This window comes from Cinclus cinclus, chromosome 12, assembly GCF_963662255.1.
Source record: "Cinclus cinclus chromosome 12, bCinCin1.1, whole genome shotgun sequence".
NCBI classification, from domain to species: Eukaryota; Metazoa; Chordata; class Aves; order Passeriformes; family Cinclidae; genus Cinclus; species Cinclus cinclus.
In genome coordinates this window covers 16037070-16057192 of record NC_085057.1, presented here as the reverse complement: position 1 = coordinate 16057192, position 20123 = coordinate 16037070, and the positions used below count along the sequence as shown (strand labels likewise).

The window sequence follows — 20123 nt, the reverse complement described above, 5'->3', positions numbered from 1 at the left end:
GTTTTCACCCACAGCCTGGTATGCTGTTAACTAGCATGAATTTTGCCTGAGTAACACATGTCTGTCTGCCAGTCCTTCCCTCTGCCCTGCTGGTCCCTCACCCCTCAAACTTGATACTTCAGCTCTGCTCTGCCCCTCAGCTCAGGGCATCTATCTGTTTTGGTAATTCTGCCCAGCTTTGGGGCTGTGCTGTGTAATTCAGAGTCCTGCAGTGCCCAGCTGAAAAATAGTTGTGTTTCTTTGCTGCTTGATGTCTGGGCAAGCCCCCTCCATGGTTTGGGGGTAGTGGGGGAATGTGTGTGGGCTGCCTCGGGGATATCTCTTTGAATGGAGAATGAAATAATTTGGTGGACCTAACCAAAGTGCAATCTCCCCAAGCTCCTTCCCACCAGCACTTTGCCCTGCTGCTGGCCTTACCACCTACGCCTTCTTCTCCTTCCCTCTTTTCAGTGGCATACATTGAGAGAGAAATGTTGCTGTGAAAAAAGCACTGAAGGCAGTGCCAAGTGGTGCAGAGACAATCGAGTGTTGCTTTTCCAGGTCAGACGGGAGATTTGACATTTGCCTGGGCAGTGGCTGAAGCCAGCAAATCTCATTAAAAGAAGGAGAATTATCAAGTTCTGTGGATTTAGAAGAGGGTTTATTTGTTGTTGTTTTTAGCTCGGCGTTGCTGCAAGCAGAAATCCACGTGGCTGAGTGTATGGAAGGGTGTTGTGCCTGTTGGAAGGCCTGGCAGCAGCTCCCTCTCTGTACCCAGGGCTCAGTATGAAGGATGTGCCAGTGGCAGCTCCCAGCCCTTTCCCTGCCTCAGCAGGCAGCTCTGCCCACAGCGGGCCTGGCACAGTCGGTGCCTGGCACAGGCTGGGCTCTGCTGAAGGTGCAAGGCAGCTGAGCCCTCGGGCACTCGCTGCTCTGTGCCTGGCTCCTGGCTGTGCCCAGCTCTCTCCCGTGGTGCTGCAAGGATAATCCATTGCTGCAGTAGGACAAGACACCTTTGGCCCTGCCATGGCTTGGGGTTTGCTCTCTGCCACAGAGCCTTGCTAAAGCATTAAGCTGTTTTCTGTACTCCACAGCACTTCGACCTTGTTAATCACTCTGGGCTTTTAAATAATTTGCTACTGCAAACATTTATATAAGGAGAAAAATAAAGCCTCAAGCCTTGGTGGTTTTTGTTGTACCTTTTTCTTCCCTCTTCTCTCTGTGGTGCCTTGTGCATAAATTTTGAAATCTTCAAGTTGATCACCTGCCCCAGCTGTAATTCTCAAAGTGGTGTTTTCCTGGTATTCTGCCCTGCACTGGGTGCTGCAGAGAGAGCAGTGAACTTAGCTGAGGCAACGATTTCCTCCCTCTCCCTTCAGTCCCTTGCTTATCTACACAGTGTCAGGGCTCTGACTCTTTCTCTCTCTCTCTCTCTCTCTCTCTCTCTCTCTCTCTCTCTCTCTCTCTCTCTCTCTCTCTCTCTCTCTCTCTCTCTCTCTCTCTCTCCCTCTTTCTCTCTTTCTCTCCATCTCTTGCAGTATGCAGTACTGGGCCAGGAGGCTGGAGCAGGAGATTGATGGAGTGATGAGGATATTTGGTGGAGTCCAGCAGCTCAGAAAGGTAAGCTGTCTTTCTTTTACCTGTGCTGCCTTTCTTGTGGCAATGAATGTTCTCATCTGCAGAAATCACCTGTGTGAACACCTGCACTCAGTCACCCTCTCAGCTCACTCCATGTGCAGGGTCATGGCTGGCTGTGCTTCTGGTTCCTGGGCAATCAGATGCATTTATCAAGTGTGTGGGAGTGAGCGTGGTTTGTATCTGTCTCTGGGATTTCATGTCACTGCTATCCGAGCATGCACCTCTCAATTTTTTCCTATATGACACACTAAAATATATTAAAATCATCTAACCTTTCCTCCAGGGACTGAAGGTAGTTTAATTTGTGTTTTTAAATTTAAACTTGTGTTGACAAAGCAGGAAATGTTGAAAGGATAATTTTGCTAGCCATTGGAAGCTCCTTGCTTTTAAATATACATTGCAGGTAAAACTAATTGTTTGGCTACTGTTTCCAACTGCCAGAAAACAAAATTTAGTTACTGATGCTGGCATCTGTCTCCTGCTCCCTGAGTTAGCACCAGGATGCAGAGTCTGCAGAAGCCAGACCTGATCTTCTGGCAGCAGTGCTCTGGGTTAGGTTAGGGCAGTTACAGAACAGCTTCATCGGGGTTTATTAGGTTTGGGATCAAACAGCCTTTGAAACCTTCCCTGTTTCCCTTTTCCTCTAAAACCCTGTTTCCCCTTGCCCACACTCTTGTGCTGACTGGCTGATTTGAAATTGAGCAATTTGGAATAACAGTTATGGTGTTAATTTAAAGAAAATAGGCTTCTCTAGAGTGATAAATATATTACCCCAGAAAAAAAGCATGGGTGTATTTGTGTTTTCTGGTGACAGTGACATGTTCTTCTCAGATGCCAATACTTTATGGGACTCCTACTGTCTGTCTTACACTGGATATATTGGCTTAAACAGAACTGCTGAAATTTTATACTGTTGGTTGTAACCCATTGTCTAAACAGAGAGGTCACACTATTTTCTTTTAAATGCATTTTGAAATTAGTTTACCTGAAGGCTTGCAAAACTCTTCATGGTTCATCCATTAATTTGTGTTCATATTGAGCTCTTGAATGGTGTATCTGGGCTTTGTGTGCATTCATTTCAAGTGAACTTCAAGTGGATTGATATAAACTTCATGTGCAGCATGAAAAGCATATACACCCTGTTGGGTTTCAACAGATATTTATGAATGTAGCCATGCATTTGTGCAATGCAGTTTTGCATGTTGACAGGGTCTTAGAGCTGGGGATGCTTTCCAGGCAATACAATACAATACAATGCAGCAGCCAGCATTCTCTTCAGCAGAGCACAGTCATAAAAAACAAAAGAATTGCTACTACATTTTTGTACGTGTCCTCTCTTACAATTTATTCTTATTAGCTTTGATTTTACTCCTTTGCATGTTAAATAGGCATATCATGTAATTTTTTTAATGCCATAATTAAAGAGAAATTACACCTCCAATTTGCCAGCACTTGACTCCTATTGGCCAGTCAGTCAATTACAGGTAAGAGAGCTTCCCACTTTTCCTGTTTAATTCTTCTGGTAGAACATAATGCAGTACTTCAATGGATTAATACTGGATAAATTGACTACAGAGGGATTGAAGGGGTTTTTTTGAAATCTGTTCTGGAATCTTCTTGTAAAGGGAGGAAGCTAATTATTGTATCTAGTAATGCATAAACCAGCTGAAGCCAAGAAATGAGCTACTGAAAATTCCACTGTGCAGCTGTTTGAACACCAGAGAGGACTGGTGGAGGCTGTCTGCGGCTCTCTAGGGGAGAACTTGGGATGTGGAGTTCAGGTTTGATTCGTAGATGCAATATCAAGTGGATGATACTTAAGAACCACATTGCTTGCTAGTACACACTAGCACAGCTTCACTGATGGAAAATGGAATGGAGTGCTTCACCCTGAAGAACTCAGAGCTGTACCTGCTGGCAGTCCTTACCCAGCAGTGGCACACAGGTTCCTCAGGGTTACAGTATGAAGCTGTCTAATGTCATAAAGTGGCACTGTAACCTACTTGGAGACATGGATTTTAAAAGTTTTAAATCCGCATTCTGTTGCAACCACACTCAAAATTTAGAAGGTGAGCAGGCACAGGGGGGAGGAGCTGTGGGAGCTGAAATATGATACAGCTGGAAGCTAATTCCACCCACTGGGATTTCACAGGAAGGTTTATTATTAAGCAAGAGTAGACCCATGCAGGGTAGGAAGGATAAAGAAAAATGAGATAAGCAGAGCCTGGTTTTTGCTGAAAGTTGCTGATGTTCTTTGGGTTTGCCATGTTGGCCTGGGACATGTCTGGAGAGGGGACTTCTGGTTCATTATGCATAGTGATACTAGGAAAGTGCTCCAATAGGGGGGAAAAGTGCTCCAGTGTTACCAAAGACAGAACAGGTCCTTCTGATTTTGTTGGGGTCTGCTGTGAGGTGATGGGTTCCACTGCTAGCTCTCATGGGACTACGAAGCTGTAAGCACTGGAGGTGGGTCCATGCCAGAAATGGATCTTCCCTTTCCAGGCCTGACTACCAAAGTGACAGACAAAATAATAATTAAAAATACCCTCCTCTGAGATTTGCCAGGTTTACTTACAAATATTTTTTTCTTGGATTGATGTGAAAGGATGAAGACCTCTTCTTTGGTTATTACCTGAAATCATAACTGTTATGGCATATGAGGCATGAAATTTATTGTCAAAAATATGGTGTCCAGGAACATAACAGTGCTGAATATTTTATCTTCCTGGAGCGCTGCCCATCCCAGAAAGATTTTTGTTTTAACTCCTCAGTCATTTCCTTGAGTTGGGGTACTAAATGTTCAATGCTTCCCTCCTGTCCTGCCAGGTGGACAGGCGATCCCCTGGGGAGTTTTTCCAAGCTTGTACCATGTAGATGCTCCTTTGCACAAGGGGACCATTGTTCTGGAGCAATTACAGGGGGATGAGAAGCTCTGAGATGTAAAAGGGAGTCATGCCAAGGGCTCTTCTTTCAGCTGTGAGGTACCACCTTGGTTCTCTGCTAATGTCCAGACCTTGAAAACACTGAAGTGCAAATGTCCTCATTAGACAGACACACTGGCTGAGGTGGGCCACCCATATGACTGAGCACTGTGGGCTTGGAGCTGTATGGAGGACCATGGCCTTGCTGAGATGATTTTCTGCCTGGTGAAGTCAGTGTTTAGCCCTTGGGGTGCCTGTAATGCAGCATCCTGTTGGCTGGTTGGTTCCTCCAGGCATGCCTCAAAACAAATCCCAGCACTTGGATAAGGGTATGTTGCTTTGCCTCCCTATCCTTGCCTCCCTTGCAGCTCACCAGAGATAATTGAGAGCACAAATCATTGCTAATTTAGCTCTGACTGGCACAGTGATATGTGGGACCCTATAATGCTGGCTGAATAGACTGACATTCCTTAAATAGTTATTTCTAGAATAAGGAATATTATACTAAAAATGCAACTCTCTGATTTCAGTTTTTTGGGTTTTTTTTGTTAGCTACTTCTTTGTGGCTAGAGTGGACTCTTCACTTTGCAGAACAAAAAATACTTTGTTTTGACATTTCTTGCTACGCGACACTACGTTTCTATTTCTTCTATTTTTTGGGGGACAAATAAAAGTTACTGACTTTAGTAAAAAATGAATTAATACCTTGTGTTTCCAGCCTATATGCTGCAAAACCTGCTCCAGGGTAGACTGTACTCAAGAGATTTCCCATGCTGGTGCAGCCCTGTCCCAGCCTCCCAGTGTCCTGCTGTGCTGGCACTCATGGCAGGACTGATGACAGCAGAGCTGTGTGTGCTGCTGGGTTTGTGCCTCACTGAGCAGCTCCCCTGGATGTTGTGTTAAAACTCCTCTTCTGGATAGCTGGGCTGAGGCTCAAATCTGCCCTGGCTTGTTACCTAAATTGTGTTTGATTCTGTGTCTCCTGAGGTGAACAGCAAGCTGGTGAGAACATCCCTTCCCCCACCTCTAGTACCTGTTATCCCTGGCTACCTCCAGTGGCCTTGTTTCCTCACTGGCATTTACTGAGGAAGCCAAAGCCCTTCAAATGAGAGGGGGAAGAGCTAAGAGATGTAAATGCTGAGCCCCTTTTCCTGCTCTGTCTTCCTTTCTCTCTTCCCTCTGGTTGCCTTTCCTGAGGACTGCTTCAATAGCAGGATAGAACTCTCTCCTGGAGGTGCCATACCCTGCCACAGACAGGCTTTGGCAGGAGTAGGGTGGGCAGCAGAACTGGACCTGAGCTGCATTTGCTTCTGCTCTCCAGCCTGTCAAGCTGGCTTTGTACCCTCTTCCCTTTCCTCTGGGCAGCCAAGGGTAGTCGAGAGAGAGTGTCTGGGTCTGTCTTGCTGGTGTATGACTGGGAGATAAGGATTCTGCTGGCCTTGGTGATGAGGAACCACTCAGTGTGTAAAGGGTGAGATGGCCCCAAACCTGAGCCCAGGGCGGGATGTGGGGAGCAGCCTGCTGGCTGAGCTGGGCAGGCAGGGAGCCTCTGCCTCAGCTGTGCTTGGTCCTCAACATATGTGACTGCACAGAAAGGAGGATGGGCCCAGGGGAAAGGGAGACTTGTGCTGTGCCCTTTGGGATGCAGCTCCCCAAGGAGTTTGATAATGGTGGCACAGCAGAAGTGGCTCAGCTTGACCCTTGTAATCAATATCTGGTTTTACTTCAGTGCATTTTCATGTCTGTCTTCTATTCTTGCTTTCTTGTACTTTGTTTTGCTAGTTTAGCATTTCTGCCTGCAGGAAGTGCTGCTGTTCATTCCTCTGGGTTTTTCTGGCAGGGAAGGATCCTCCTGGCCAGGGCTTGGGGCAGAGTGACCAGGATGTGTGCAGGTGTCCTCACCTTTGCCTGCTTCACCTTACCTGTCCTTTCTGCTCAGTGCTGCTTCTCTGATATATCCCCTCCTGTTTTCAAAGCATGGCCATGCTTTAGTCAAGGCAGCTGCAGGTGAGGAACTGTGATGGAGCTGTGCATAAGAACTTGAATTTAAAAAAAACCCAAGGCAGAGTTTTGCCTTGGGTCTGAAGAGCTGAAGTGGCATCTGCCTTGTGTAGTGCTGCAGTTAGTAGCACTCCTCCTGTGGTGGGGTCTCTGCAGTACTGAGTGTTTCATGTGGTTCTGTGAGTGCATCCCTTACAAAACTGCTGGCATAGAGCTAGAGCCTCTTTAATGCCAGCACTAGGAGGTGAGACATGCTCTTATCAAAGGAGCTGTCAAGGTTTTCTGTTCAACTTTTTTGATCTTGGGTAACTACTGGAATAATAATAAATTAGCCTAAATCTCCCGAGTAACTGTGGTATTACATGATGTTTAATTTGTTCTTTTGTTTTCTCTGGGTATAGAAACACTCAGCTGGTCATTCAGTAGGGCTGGACAATCTGAGAAGTGTTAATGGAAGTTTAAATGAAGAATGCAAGAGAATCAGAGTCCCCCTGCACAATGCTCTGGCTACAGTGTCCGAGAAGCCTGTCTGCTTCCAATGGCTCTGTCACATGGACTGGACATTCACAGAAACAGTGATGTGGTCCTTATTTCCAGCATGGCAGAGTTGATCTAATCAGATCCTAAGCTTCCGATATTCAATGCACTACTATTTTCAAAACACCATAGCAGAATTCATCTGGCCTTTTCCTTTCCCAGCCCCCAGAATGGGAGATGAGTGATGCCCAGCGTCTGCACTGTGCTCAACAGATTTGAGAGGAGTTTGAACCCAAAGCTTGGGCAACACACAAAGAAAGCTGCTTATGCTACAGCAGCACTGAATGCCTGCCCTCTTCCAGATGCTGCCAGGGTGAAAGGACCTTACTGAGTTTTCCAACAGCTAGTGCCCATCTGGGGACTGCCCAGGAGTATGGGCAGTACCCCAGTGAGTGGATGCCTAGCTCCAAGCCCTTGGTTCCCAAGCTCATTCATAATGTGTCTGATCCTTGCCTTCCTCTCCTGTTTTCCCTCCCCCTCTCCTAGCAGCGTGCACACAGCCTGCTTCCGCACACCATCACTGTGCCCTCCCCTGCTCCTCATGTTTGATAAGAGGAAGTGTGCGATGCCAGATAAACACATTCCTGTTCCAAGCAGCTTGGGTTTATTTTAATCTGCCTGGGCCGTTCAGCAGCCTCAGCACTCTGTTCAGCGCTGAGTGCAAAGCCAATGCTGTATTACCAAGGAGGATCATTTAAATGTCCTTAGGCTTGCAGCGGCTTGGTTGGGAAAGAGGGATCCTCTGGCACCCCTTGCTTGGGCCAGTGTGTTCCATCGTTAGCCCCCTTGCACCCATCATCTCACTTCTCACTCCTTCTCTCTACTCAAACCATATTGCATCTGTACTGCGAGATGTCAGGGAAACATATGCTCCAGCTTTTAGTACATTTGCATAATTAGAGTAATGTGTATGAATAATTTATAGCTGTATGTGGCTGCTCAGTGTGTGACGTTAGCACCCCTCACTAAATCCTTTCCAGTGGGTGGTGCAGATCCTGCACCAGAGCCATTGTGCCGATGCAGTGTGCAGTCTGTTGGTAGATGCAGGGGCCCTGCTTTGAGACATCAGGGTGTGCATCTCTCTGGGTATGTGTTTGTGTCTGTATCTGTATATATATGTATTTAGCAGAAAGATGGGCTTTTGCAGTTCTAGGGGAAGAGCAGGCTAGAAGTCCCAGAGGCTAAAATGCCTTAGACTCTTAGGCTCAGTACATGCTCTGTTTATGCAGAAGCTGCAAATGAAAATGTTCTGCAACATTTGAAAGCCAAGGCATGGAGTTTTCAAGCAGGACTCAAGTGTGACTAGTTTGTGTTCCAGGATTATGTTTTTGTTTTAGTTTTTTTTTTTTAATTACTTTTTCAGATCATAAAACTTACCAGCTTGCCTGGGAGAGGGATGAACATGCCTGCACTGTCACAGAGCCTGATCTCAATCAGTTGGTCAATAAATAGTAGCAAAGAATTGCCTGGACACTGTCTCACTATTTACCAGCTCTTTAATGTGTGAGTTCTTATGCTGGAAAATCCAGAGTGCCAGGTAGGTGTTTTAAAGGAGTGATCTGAGTCGCTGGATCCTGGTATTTATGTTCCTGTTAATTTTAGATTAAACTATATTTGGTCCTTTCCAAATGTTTTCCTTGGCTGGAAAGCATGGTGTAAACTGGAACAAAGTGCAGGCATGCACAGTTACTGACTCGTTAGTATTAGCCACTGGGAAACTGAGGCAAGTGGTTAAGCTGAGCAGGTCTGTGGAACCAAGGTGTGGTCCAGCCTGGACTGTTCTCCATCGTGGGTACAACCAGCAGGTCCATAGAGGAGGGTGTGTTTCGAAAGGCAAAAGGCAGAGTGATAGTCCTTAAAGCCCTTGCTTTGAATGTTTCCACTTTACAGAATTACTTTGTAAAGATAATACACTTGCAGCCAGTTGGTGCAAGTTTGCACAATCAGAGGGGATTGCTGTTGAGTTTTATGGAGTCACTTCTGATTTATATTGCTGTCAGTGACAAGTTAAATGAGCCCAGCATTCAACAGAGTGATGCTCAGGTGTGTGCATCTCCTGAGTGCGCTGCTTTTCGTTTCATGTCCAAAAATGTAGCTGATGTACCCAGCCAGTCAACAACCACGTTTGTAAAATCGTCATGAATATTCAGTGAAACTCTTTGAATTGATGCTGTTGCCATTACACAGTTATATGAATCCATGGGAAGGATGAGACCTTGGTTGATGTTTCTAGAAGCCTCCCTCATCCAGGTTGTTCTGCCATTGACTGAAGGAGCCTGTGTGGTCCCCACATTCATTCCAGCTGAAGTTGTTAACTTCAGGCTGTGTTTAAAAATAAAGCAAGGCAAAATCCATACCAACTCTGCCAGAATGCTGCATGAATAATTAGGTGGAGATCATTAAAGTTTCCCTTCTTAAAAACATACATAGATTATTCTTTAATGGAAAGTTAATTGCTTTATTATTCTCTCCAGATGGTTCTTTTCCTTTACATTCACAGGGGAATTTATATAGCCTGGAATTCAGTCTCCTGTGAGCAGAGCTGATAACCAAAAATGCAACTCTTATCACTGATCAAGATACAAAACATAGAAAATATGTATTTGTATTTCATCATGGTTTCAGATTTTTCCCATTCTATGTTTTTAAATATTATTTATGGGCTTTAAGTGCCTCTTCAACTTGAAATGCTGCAGGCCGGGGAGTTTGCATTTCTCTTCCTGATAGGTTTGTCAAGCACTATGTATTGGACACTACTGGATCCTGACATTCTTGTGGATGAGCCATCACTTCCATTCATCACTGGACTGTAGAGGAGTGAAATATGCAGTTACACTGAAAGGTTTAAAGAAGGAAACTGTCATTAGATACTTGAGTTTATTGTGTGGAGGAAGCAGTAAGATGTGTCACATCTCCTTTGTTCCGTATGTAGAAATGCAGGAAGGCTTGGGAAGTTGGGGAGGTCAGGGAGGAGGTGACTTCTCAAGGGCACAGTTGTGGTTGTTATGTTCCAGTGTGGCTCCAGCCTGGTAAATGGCAGTAGGCACTTTGCATGTTAAGTGAGTGTGTTTATCGTGCCTCATTACAGCACATCACCTCTGACATCTGAAGTGAATAACTTGAATGGGCCCCTTATTTCAAACACCCACCCGTGCCCACCTATTGGCCTGCAATGATGCTGCCAGTTTTACAGGTACTTATTTCCTTTTAATTATTTAGAGTTAAGATATTATTGTAAGGGAGGGAGAGAGAGTGGAGTCTGTTTTTAGATCAGTCTTGCTTTCCTCATAAGCAGATCAACTGGACTTCAGTACTGGAGAGTTTTGCTTAAAGACTGAGAGTCTGTGCTCTGGTTAAAGCTGTAGTTTGCTGTTGCTTTATTGAAAGAGATGGCTCTGCTTTTGGAGGAACTGCCTCCTGGGAGACTCCAGATCTTGGTAACCATCAGGGCTCTGTAGCTTTCCAACACTTGTATCCTTGGCATCTTACTTTTACAATTCTGCATACAATGACTTTGAAAAGCTCCACACTCTTTTACTTAGGGATAGTCTTAGGGATAAACCAGGTTTTCTCATGATATGGGAGGTCGTATCCGGAGCAGAGGGAAGGAAGGTGAACAGGCTAAGGAAGAAATGTAGCAGGATGGTGATGCTAATGGTTATGAATTCTTCTTCCTCTTCTGCTGCTCTTGGGCTGATCAATGCAAACTGATACATGTGGGGCATTCCCTGTTTATTTTGATATATTTTGGAGGATTTCTCTGTTTCATTAGTTTAGATTTATGTTTGGGCTTGCTCGTTGTGATTCAGTTATTCACTGGGCTTGAGATTTTATTGACTTTTTTCCCTTTTCTAACTGACCTTTCACACCTGGAAGAATCCAAGACAGATTTACTATGTGTTTGTTCAGTATCTACTATAACCAATAGTGTCATGCTTTTTGGACACTGACCATAGTATAAATATTAAATAGTAAGTAAGAGCACTGAGGAAAATCCTGCCTGAATGAAACATGAGATTTACTGATGCGAAGAGATGCTGGGAATGAGAGGCATGGCTATTTCTACCAGGGCAGTTTCCTAAATGCCTGGCTGATGTGGCTTGGACTGGTGGCAGGATCTAAATGTCTGCATGTGTCAGGAGCCACTCTAGGGATTGTTTTAGCAGTAGCATTAGTTATCATCTGTTGGATGCCCAAGCAAAGCCTTTGCTTGTAGCTAGGAGGGAGGGAGCAGATTTTCAATTCCCTGCTGTGACTGTAAGGCCAGGTAAATAGAGAAGAAGGAGACAGTAGGGGGTTTATGTGACTTGAGGAGCAAAGAAGATTGTAATGGTAAATGTTGGATTACTTTTAAAAACAAGTAGGTCATTGAAGATACCATGGTTGGTGAACAGAAAAAGAAAAAAGGTGGATTTATTCCTTGTTCTTATAAGATTTGTTACACTATAAAGCTCACGTCACGGCTCGGCATGCTGTCATTTTTAATTTTGAAAGTTCTTTGTTTCTGTCAGTGGTCCAGCAAAGATGACACTAGACCTGATTAGGGGCCTGGGATCTTCAAAGGAGCCTTGGTTCCCAGTTTCCTTAGGCATTATGAGTAGGCTGGGCCTTATTGTAGTGCTTGCTGGGAACATCAGCTGTTGTTCTGTTTCCTGCTCTAGCAGGATTTGCATGTGACTCCACAGCCAACTCAAATTGTTTAAAATTCAACTTGTCTTTTGTCTTCTGCCCCTTTTTCAGAGTCCTGGCATGCGAGAAAAACATCCGTCCCCATCCTTGCCTTTTGTAGAAAGCAACAGATGGTTACCTAGTATTCAGTTATAATAATTTGCTGTGAGGTATATACATGGAATATTCATAACATTGCTACTGGGTATGTCCAATTCTGAGTAGAAGCAGTACCTCCAATGTGTTCTGAAGTGCCCAGTGACTTGATGTTCACTGAAAAAGAAATTCTAGCATAGGAATACTATGCTTACCTTTAGTGCATTTCATGGCTGATTATTAAAATTACTTGCAAACAAGTTTACTTTCACATCTCAAAACTGGAAATAAGGAAAACATCCAAGTTTGGCTCTGTGAATAGGAAATTGAGGCTTAGATGAGGAAAACCCTTATTCTGCACAGCGAGTTTGATGGAGAGCTGGGGAGGGAACCTATGAATCCCAACTCCAGGGCATATCTACCAAATGTCTTCCTTAATAACAACTGTTCCGTTTTTCTCTTCTGGCTCATTACTACATCTGTTAGCACTGAGCAGTGAATCCTAGGAAATGTAAGTGAGAGAGAGAAACTTTCATCTTTGAATTCTCCCTTAGGAAACTTATTTCTGGCAAGTTTCACAAGTGGCAGCTTCTTGTTTATATTCACAAGGCTTCCAACACAAGGCGTTTTCTTGTTGGCTGTGCCCTCAGCTCTGTCCCATGACTGAAGTGATAAACCATCGCTCTCTCCTTGCCTCTGCTGTTGGTGTGAGTTTTTAGGGCTGTGCTCCTGATGCAGAGCCTGAGCAGCCGTTGATTGCCAGCTCTCCCTCCTCCTTAGATGTGTGCTAGCTTTCAAACGACATTTTGAGGTGCCTGAAGCATTCTGTGGAAGAAAATTAATTGGTTTTGACAAACCACAGCAGTCCCTTGGGTGCCTGGGAGTGCAACATTTATTGAAACCAGGCAGGAAATCTAAACACTCTGGTGTTCACTCACCTCCAGTGCAGCTGTATTAAAAATAGTAAAAAATCCTTAACCTTCCTCTGGATTTTTCACTCTGACATTTGGATCATCCACTGACTTTCTAATAAAACATTATTTTTCTTTTAGAAGAGAGTTTAGTGGTCATGAAAGATGCCAGAATGACAGCCCAGGGAGGAGATGGTCTCTGTTTACCCACAGAGCAAATGCAACATCAGGGCAAACGTACTTGCCATTGTACTTCCACCTTGACCTGCGGCATCCCAAAGGAAGGTAGGGAATTGCAGGTTTTCAGCACTTCAAGACTTGACCTCTGCTTACACAACTTAATAAGGAATCAGCCTTCTCCTGCTATTGCAGTGCAGTATTAAGGAGGGATTTTTCATCACAGCTGTAGATGTAACAACTTCAGTGCAAACCTCAGGCTGAAAACACTCTGCTGGCAGAAAACATCTCCTAGCCCCACTCTTCCAGGAGCCTGGCCTGTCTTCCTAACATATTGGTTACAATCTGATTAATTTCTAAAATGTATGCTGATACCCTGTGCAAGGTAAAGAAGATCCCTTTATATATGACACATGTGTTCTATGGCTGTGGGTGCCCTTCAGTCAGCCACTGGCTTGAGGTTGCTGCTCTGTTCTGTGCAGAGCTGCTGATGGGAGTCATTAAGTTGCCATCAAGTTTGAATTAGTGTTGATTCACCTCTAAAAAATAACCAGCAGTGTTCTCCACACAGCTCTGGAGGCAGGGCTGGGAAATGAGAGGAGTAATTTTTAAACAAAAGCTAGTTACTGCCGAGGTGCAGTCACAAAATAGGGTTGGGGTGAGTTTTACATGGGGTATCCACTTGCCAGCCTGTAAAGTGGCATATGATTTCTGGACCGTGCCCTGCTTGATGAGGCAATCTTTTTACAGGTCTTTTGGTGTCCATGGACATCCCCAGGAATGGTGTCAGTAGAGGAAAGCCATATACTTTCAGTCTGTGTTATCAGGTTTATCACAGATCCTAGCCTCACAGACTGGAAAAAGTACTGGAGCCACTGGAAAAGCTGATTGGAGAGGATTTGCAGACAAATGATGTAATGGGAGTTACTCAGCTCCTGCAGGACCTTATTGCAATAGATTTCTGGTGGTTTAGCAGGTTTTGTGTTGTCCATCACCACAAGATTCATATGGCTGTGGTATGGGTGCACATTCTGAATGTGGTAAATAATATGGGCTGTGTTAGGCAGAAGGTCCTGGTGTCCTTGTATGTCCTCTGTACCTGCAAGTGCCAGACAGAGCTGGGACACCAGCTTTGTCAGTGTGGTTAGAAACTCTGCAAGTGGATCAAAGCTCCTGCTAGTATCTGGAGTGACAGAGATGGGGAAGTGATGGACAGAGGAAGCATTTGCTTCTAAAGAGTTGCTGTGGTTCGATCCTCTCAGTTCCCACTCGCAGAGGTGGAGCAGGGGTGTGTGGAGGCTGTGGAGGGGACAGATGGGGAGCCAAACCTTGAGAAGAGCAGGGAATGTGACTGCGGCAGAGAGGGGAGGGGTGGCAATGGCTGCTGGGTCTGCGTCACCCAGATGGTGACAACTCCTTATGCAATTAATTAGCACAGCTGAGAGCCTGAGCTCGGTGCTAAAGGTGAGCTGCAGTTGTACCAGCAGAGATGCACAAAGGCTTTATTGTGTGGCCTGGGACCTTGCTGGGGGCTTCTCTTGATGGTTGCTACTGCAATACTTCTACAGGCTATTCATGATCTTGTAGAATAGCTGTAGAAGCATTGTCTTAAAAGTTCAGCAGTGTGGGAGACCAAAGAGCAATCCTAAATCAGCAATCCTAAATGAAGCTTTCGCAGGTCTGGATACTGCAGGAGAATTACTGCACAGGTTTCTTTTTCACCTTTTTTCTCCTCTAATGATTCTGCTTTCTGGCATAACAATTACCTGCTTTGGATATCAATGTGTATGGGAAACTGGCTCGAGCTAAAATGGTAAATTAACTGCTTTGAAGCTTATGTCCCAGATGTCAGTAGTGATAGATTCTGTTGAGTGGTTCTAGCTAGAAAAGACTTTGAGCAGTGTCATTTTTCATGGGAAAACTTCCCATATGCTTCTCCAAGAGGCTTTTCTGGACAATTAAGTGACATGCTGTATGCAGAGATAACATGAATTCAGAGAGCTTTTGCACTTCATCTTCTGTGACACACCATACATGGGATGTCAGTGGTAACCATGGGTTTGGCCCTTGGTCTCAGTTACTTCTGCAGGAGCAGGGTTTTCCACCCCTGCTGTCACCCATAACCGAAAGGACTCTTGTGATGTTTCTTACATGAATGGTTGACACACTGTGAAGCTGGGACATGGGAACATCTGTGGCAGAGGAAATGCCATCCTACATTCATCTACTGAATGGCATAGTGGGCACCAAGGCCTTTTAGCTCTTGAGCCAGTGGGACGTCTGGTAACAGAGAGACAGCACTCTGGACAAGGTGTAGGTGTCATGGGAATGAAGATTTTCATGCAATGGAGTGGCAACTTCTTTTTCTCTCTTACTATAACAGACTAATAAAGTTATTCTCACAAGGAGTGCCTGTCTCTGTAGGGAAACCCAAGTGTGCTGCTGGTCACATACTGGACAACATGACAATGAAGTCTGGGGGGAAACTCAGCAAAAATCACCATTTTGAGATGTATGCAGAGTGTTCCATGGCCCTTGGCAAAGGAAAAGTACAGCATAGATTGTGATTTGGGGGCTTTCAGAGTCCCCCCCAGAGATGACCCTCTGGTGGCACTGCTTGTTTCAGTATGGCTCCATCTCCTCCCAGGAGTTGAGCACCCCTTGCTTGACTCCTCTGTGCCAGCTGTCCTGAGGTTCTTGCTGCTTTGCATTACAGCCGTGTGTCAAGAAATCCCAGCTCCTGAGGTCAAGTGCTAAGCATTTGCTTCTTTATCAGATATTTACTTAGGAGGATTTCATTATACCGAATCTACTAGCTTTGAATAAATTCACATGCTGTAAATTTGTTCTTGCTCTTTCTGAAGGGACTTGTATGCTAGAGAAAACTTCCAAGACAACCATTTATACCAAAAGCAATTACTTTTGTGGTAATTTTGTATGTATTTTACTGCAGATACTGTATTTCTGTTTGACTATGAGCTTTCTCCCAAGTGGCACTGCTGTGCTGGAAGTAGAGAAAGTCAGTTACTTGAATTTTGGGTGCCTCAACATTTTCACATGATTAACATTGAATATATTTGCCTGTGCACTTATTTGAACAAACTCCACTTCTCTGAATCAAGCTATAGGTTGATCTTATCAAAATCCACTTACAGCTGCTCCATCTGAAGTGGGAGGTGGTATTGTTTTGTTTTCTTAGTGTTGGTTGATTTTGGTGGTTTTTTTTTGCAACACCACTGTCAGCTTCTGGTTATTCTTCAGCTAAGTGGTAGAGTTGGTTTTTCATGACACTGCAGAGAGCATCTCCAAAGCCTCCTCACTCAGCCCATGAGTATCCAGGAACCATATTCTGCAGTGTAGCCAAGTTGAAGTATTGGCAAAAGTAGCTTGTTATATTATTTGGAATAATAAACCTGTAGAAAATCCTTCTACAAATAACTTTCAAATGAGTGATGGGGCAAAGCTGAATTCTTCACATCAGCAGTTGTTTTGCTCCATGCAAACCATGCCATCTACACAGGAACTCTTTCTGGTGTCTCAGCTGCAGCCCTCTGCACCCAGGATCTCCTGTAATCACTTTACCAAGTCCAAAACAAATCAGGAGGAAAAGCTCAAGAATTTAGGCAGTTGGGCCTGGTAATCCATGATGTCCTCTCTCTACTGTTTGTTTTTACATGCTCTGTTTCAGCAGGTAAGTCTTGGTGGTCCTTGTGATAAGAATAATCCATTCTTTGGGGCTGGAGGTTTGGTTTACCAAAACTGTTGGTTGTATAGATATAAGTGGGTGTAATAGCTGCCCATCCTACATCCAAATGTGCCCTTAGCATTTCCAGAGGGCAAACATGCATGACTGCTTTTGAAAATGGACAAGGGAAAACTGGGGGAATGTGTACTAAAGAGAAGCATGTTCATATTAAAATCCAGAAGGGTAGGTCTATTTTTTCCTTCATCATAAGTTTCTCATTAACAAGATTAATTTCATTTACAAGTTGCTCATTAACTGGTTTAAAAAAGGAAAACCAAACCAAAAATCTTAAAGAAATGTAGGTTCCTGTTAAATTGCAAATTCTATATTCCATGCTGGATTATTGTTTTATGGGAACCAGTTATACTGTACATATCTACATATTTCACCAGAAAGCAAAATCTTTTTTCCAGGGGAAATTGTTATGAAGAAAAAAAAAGTATTTAATAATAAGGTATTGCTATTACAATATATAATACTTGTGCTCAAGCCTGAATCTGAAATGAAAAAAAAATTGTCATCTGAACAGCCCTCAACACCCCAGTCTAAACTTTGTGGCTAGCTTAGACCCTTGCAATAGACTGATGAGGGAAATCACTTAAACCTTCCTATTACTGCTGTAATGAAGTAGACAGAAACATTTATCTGAGCATTTCTATGGCATGAGAATATTGTGATGTTTTCTGGGCTGTTCATTGTCCAGCTAAGCCACTCATATCTGGAAGAATCCCATCTCACTTGACTTTTGACCTTTTTTCCTTGCATGGTATTTGGTTTAGGATTTAATGACAAATGAAAAAATTTATTTCTGGATCAGTAGGTCTGTGAAGTTTCAGTTAGTCCAGATAGGGCACAAACCTGAGCAGGTTTGCAGGCAAAAGGAAGGAAAGACTTTTGTGATTCAGGTAGAAAGTAGTTGCTCAGGACATCTGTGGCTGGATGCTGTCTCTGTCTGAGACTGCTCTGGGAGCCTGGGCAGGATTTCTGTATCTTCCTGGTATAGGAATCTATTGCTGGATTTCCCTCCCACAGTGAGGATTTCTGCATTCACATTCAGTGGATGTTAGTAATGCCTGCCACAGAAAAATCTAGGGACAAACTGCACATTGTTTGTTATTTTTAAGAGGAAACCAAAAGAAAAATGAGCACACTGAGAGTGTTTTGTAATTCAGCTTTTGAAATTGTCACTTAATAGGTAGAAATTATCATGAACTGAAAGCAAAGAAAAACTTTGGGCACAACAGGGCTTTGCAGTACTTTTTGAGAATTTGGGGAGAAGTACATTTTGGCAGATTTCTAGTTGCAGCTTCTCATGTGCTATTATAGCCCTCTTCATGGGGATCCAGCAAACCCTGGAGAAATGACACTTGTGAACCCACTTAAATCTTCCCCCTGCCAGGCTTCTAAATGGGGGTCTAAGGCTCAAGCTGCTTCTAGTTGTTTTGGTCTGCCTCAGTTTAAGTTATTTTTTCATGAAAGACTGAGCAGAAGTGAAATTGGTGCTGCAATAAAAGGTGTCCCTATTTCATAAGGGCCTTAACATCAGCTGCTGAGGACAAACATTAGCCTAAGAAGGTCTCCAGGGGTTGGCTTTGACAGAGGTAATCTTTCTTGTAATACCATTCCTAATGTGAATCTCTGTTAGCTGTATGTAGTAATTTCTTCCTCTGTGTTTGTTCTGGTATATCTCTAGGGCTGCTTGTATGTGCTGTAGAATATTTACCATATTTCTTTCTTTCCATCTGTGGTGTGGCCTTGCAATATGTGTCTGCTGCAGATCTGTTCTCTTCTAAACATGTAGTGTACTTCCTAGTTTCTCCCTTGCTCCTTGTAGTAGGTGAGCACTGCACCTCTTGAGCTGAGAGTACATTAAACTCTGGTTGCAGTTCCTGCTCATGGAAGGGAGACTCCAAGAAAAATGGGGAGAAACTATTCATAAGAGCATGGACTGATAAAACAAGAGGGAATGGCTTCAAACTGAGAGTAGGCTTATATTAGATATTAAAATATCTTCCCTGTGAGGATGGTGAGGTCCTGGCACAAGTTGCCCAAAGAAGCCATGCTGCCTTATCCCTGGAAGTGTTCCGGGCTAGGTGGGATAGTGCTCTGAGAAACCTGGTCTAGTAGGTGTTGCTGCCCATAGCAAGGGGGCTGAAACAGGGCAATCTTTCAAGTTCCTTCCAACCCAAACCATTCTGTGATTCTATTTGCAGCATTGGACACAGAACTGAGAGGGGCAGAACAGCAATGGTTGCCTCAGCATCTTCTGATTCTCACTGGTGGCTCCTGTTCAGATATGCCTGTTGTCCAACAACAGGGGTTGGAAATATTCAGGGGTTCAGCTACAGCCTGTTTCATCTGGTTCTGGCCTATTTTCCCAGCCAGCAAATCCTTCCTGTTTGTTATTCATATCTCTGGTCCTGAGACCAGCTGTTAACAAGCGGCATCTTGATGCTTTGTGATGTCTGGAGGTGGTTTAGGAATGTTCTGACTCCTACTTCTCTTTCTTTGCATTGCTTTTTCTATATAGATGATACCATAATAGAATAGCACTTCACAGAGGAGTCTGTTGGATTTTGTTTTGACTATTACTGCTTGATTGCATTTGTCATTGTTTTTTCCTGTTTTTTTTCTTTTTTTCCATGCTTTGGATTTTTTGGTCAAATATCGAGGCATCCTAAACCGTGACAGAGCAAGTGTTGTTTAGGAGTAATATCAGAACTCTTGTTCCAATCTTCCCCTGCCTCCGCACCCCAGAATTTATCATCCATTCTATGCCCCACTGCAGTGTCTGAGCAGATTTCTTCTGTTTGTCGTTTACAGCTGGCCTGCTTGTCTGGCCATTTGTCTAGAAAATCTAGAGAGCTTTTAGACTGGTCAGAGGAATTCCACACCACTGACATAACTGAGCTGTGGGGAACTCTCATCATCTCTGACCTTTTGTTTGCTCCAGCTCAACAGAGGGGTACATCATTCAGGCTGAGTCTGTGTCACATCCATGGTGTGCAGGGAAATCATGCTCACATCCCTGCTGCTGTCTCTTCTGAAGAGCAGCTCACAGCTGTAATTTCTGCAGCCACAGGGACTTGGCCAGTGGTGGATTGACAGGATTGTCCAAACTATCTCAGAGAGGGCCCTGGAGATTGCTGGGTGTGAGCCAGTGCTGGGCCTCTGCTGCTTTCCTGGGAGACCTGGGACTGCATCACCCATCGGTTGTCCCCTCGGAAGGGAAGGGATCCAGCTGACCAAACTCAATTGGATTATGATCCTTATTTATCCTCATTGACAAAGTGATTGTTATGGCAATTGCAATGCAGCAAACTCAAGGAAACTTTCCAAAGCTTCTATATTTATATCTCACCCATTTAAAGCAGAAGGAGGCAGACCAGCTTTTGCCAGTGTTTCTCATGTCCCAGGCAAATCATATTGCCAGCTCAGACAAAACGTCTT

At 44.2% G+C, this 20123-nt stretch overlaps 1 protein-coding gene across 2 annotated transcripts in view; it reads left to right on the top strand.

Annotated features, from left to right (window-relative positions):
• The first annotated feature begins 1517 nt into the window (after nucleotides 1–1517).
• The window catches only part of CACNA2D2 (calcium voltage-gated channel auxiliary subunit alpha2delta 2), a 188283-nt gene continuing 169677 nt past the window's right edge, over nucleotides 1518–20123 (top strand). The window contains exon 1 of one of the 2 annotated variants that reach the window (XM_062500985.1): nucleotides 1518–1599. In XM_062500985.1, coding sequence (XP_062356969.1) covers nucleotides 1519–1599 — 81 coding nt within the window. In that variant the 5' untranslated portion in view covers nucleotide 1518. The remainder of the gene's footprint in view (nucleotides 1600–20123) is intronic. The other variant, XM_062500986.1, reaches the window with a different exon arrangement.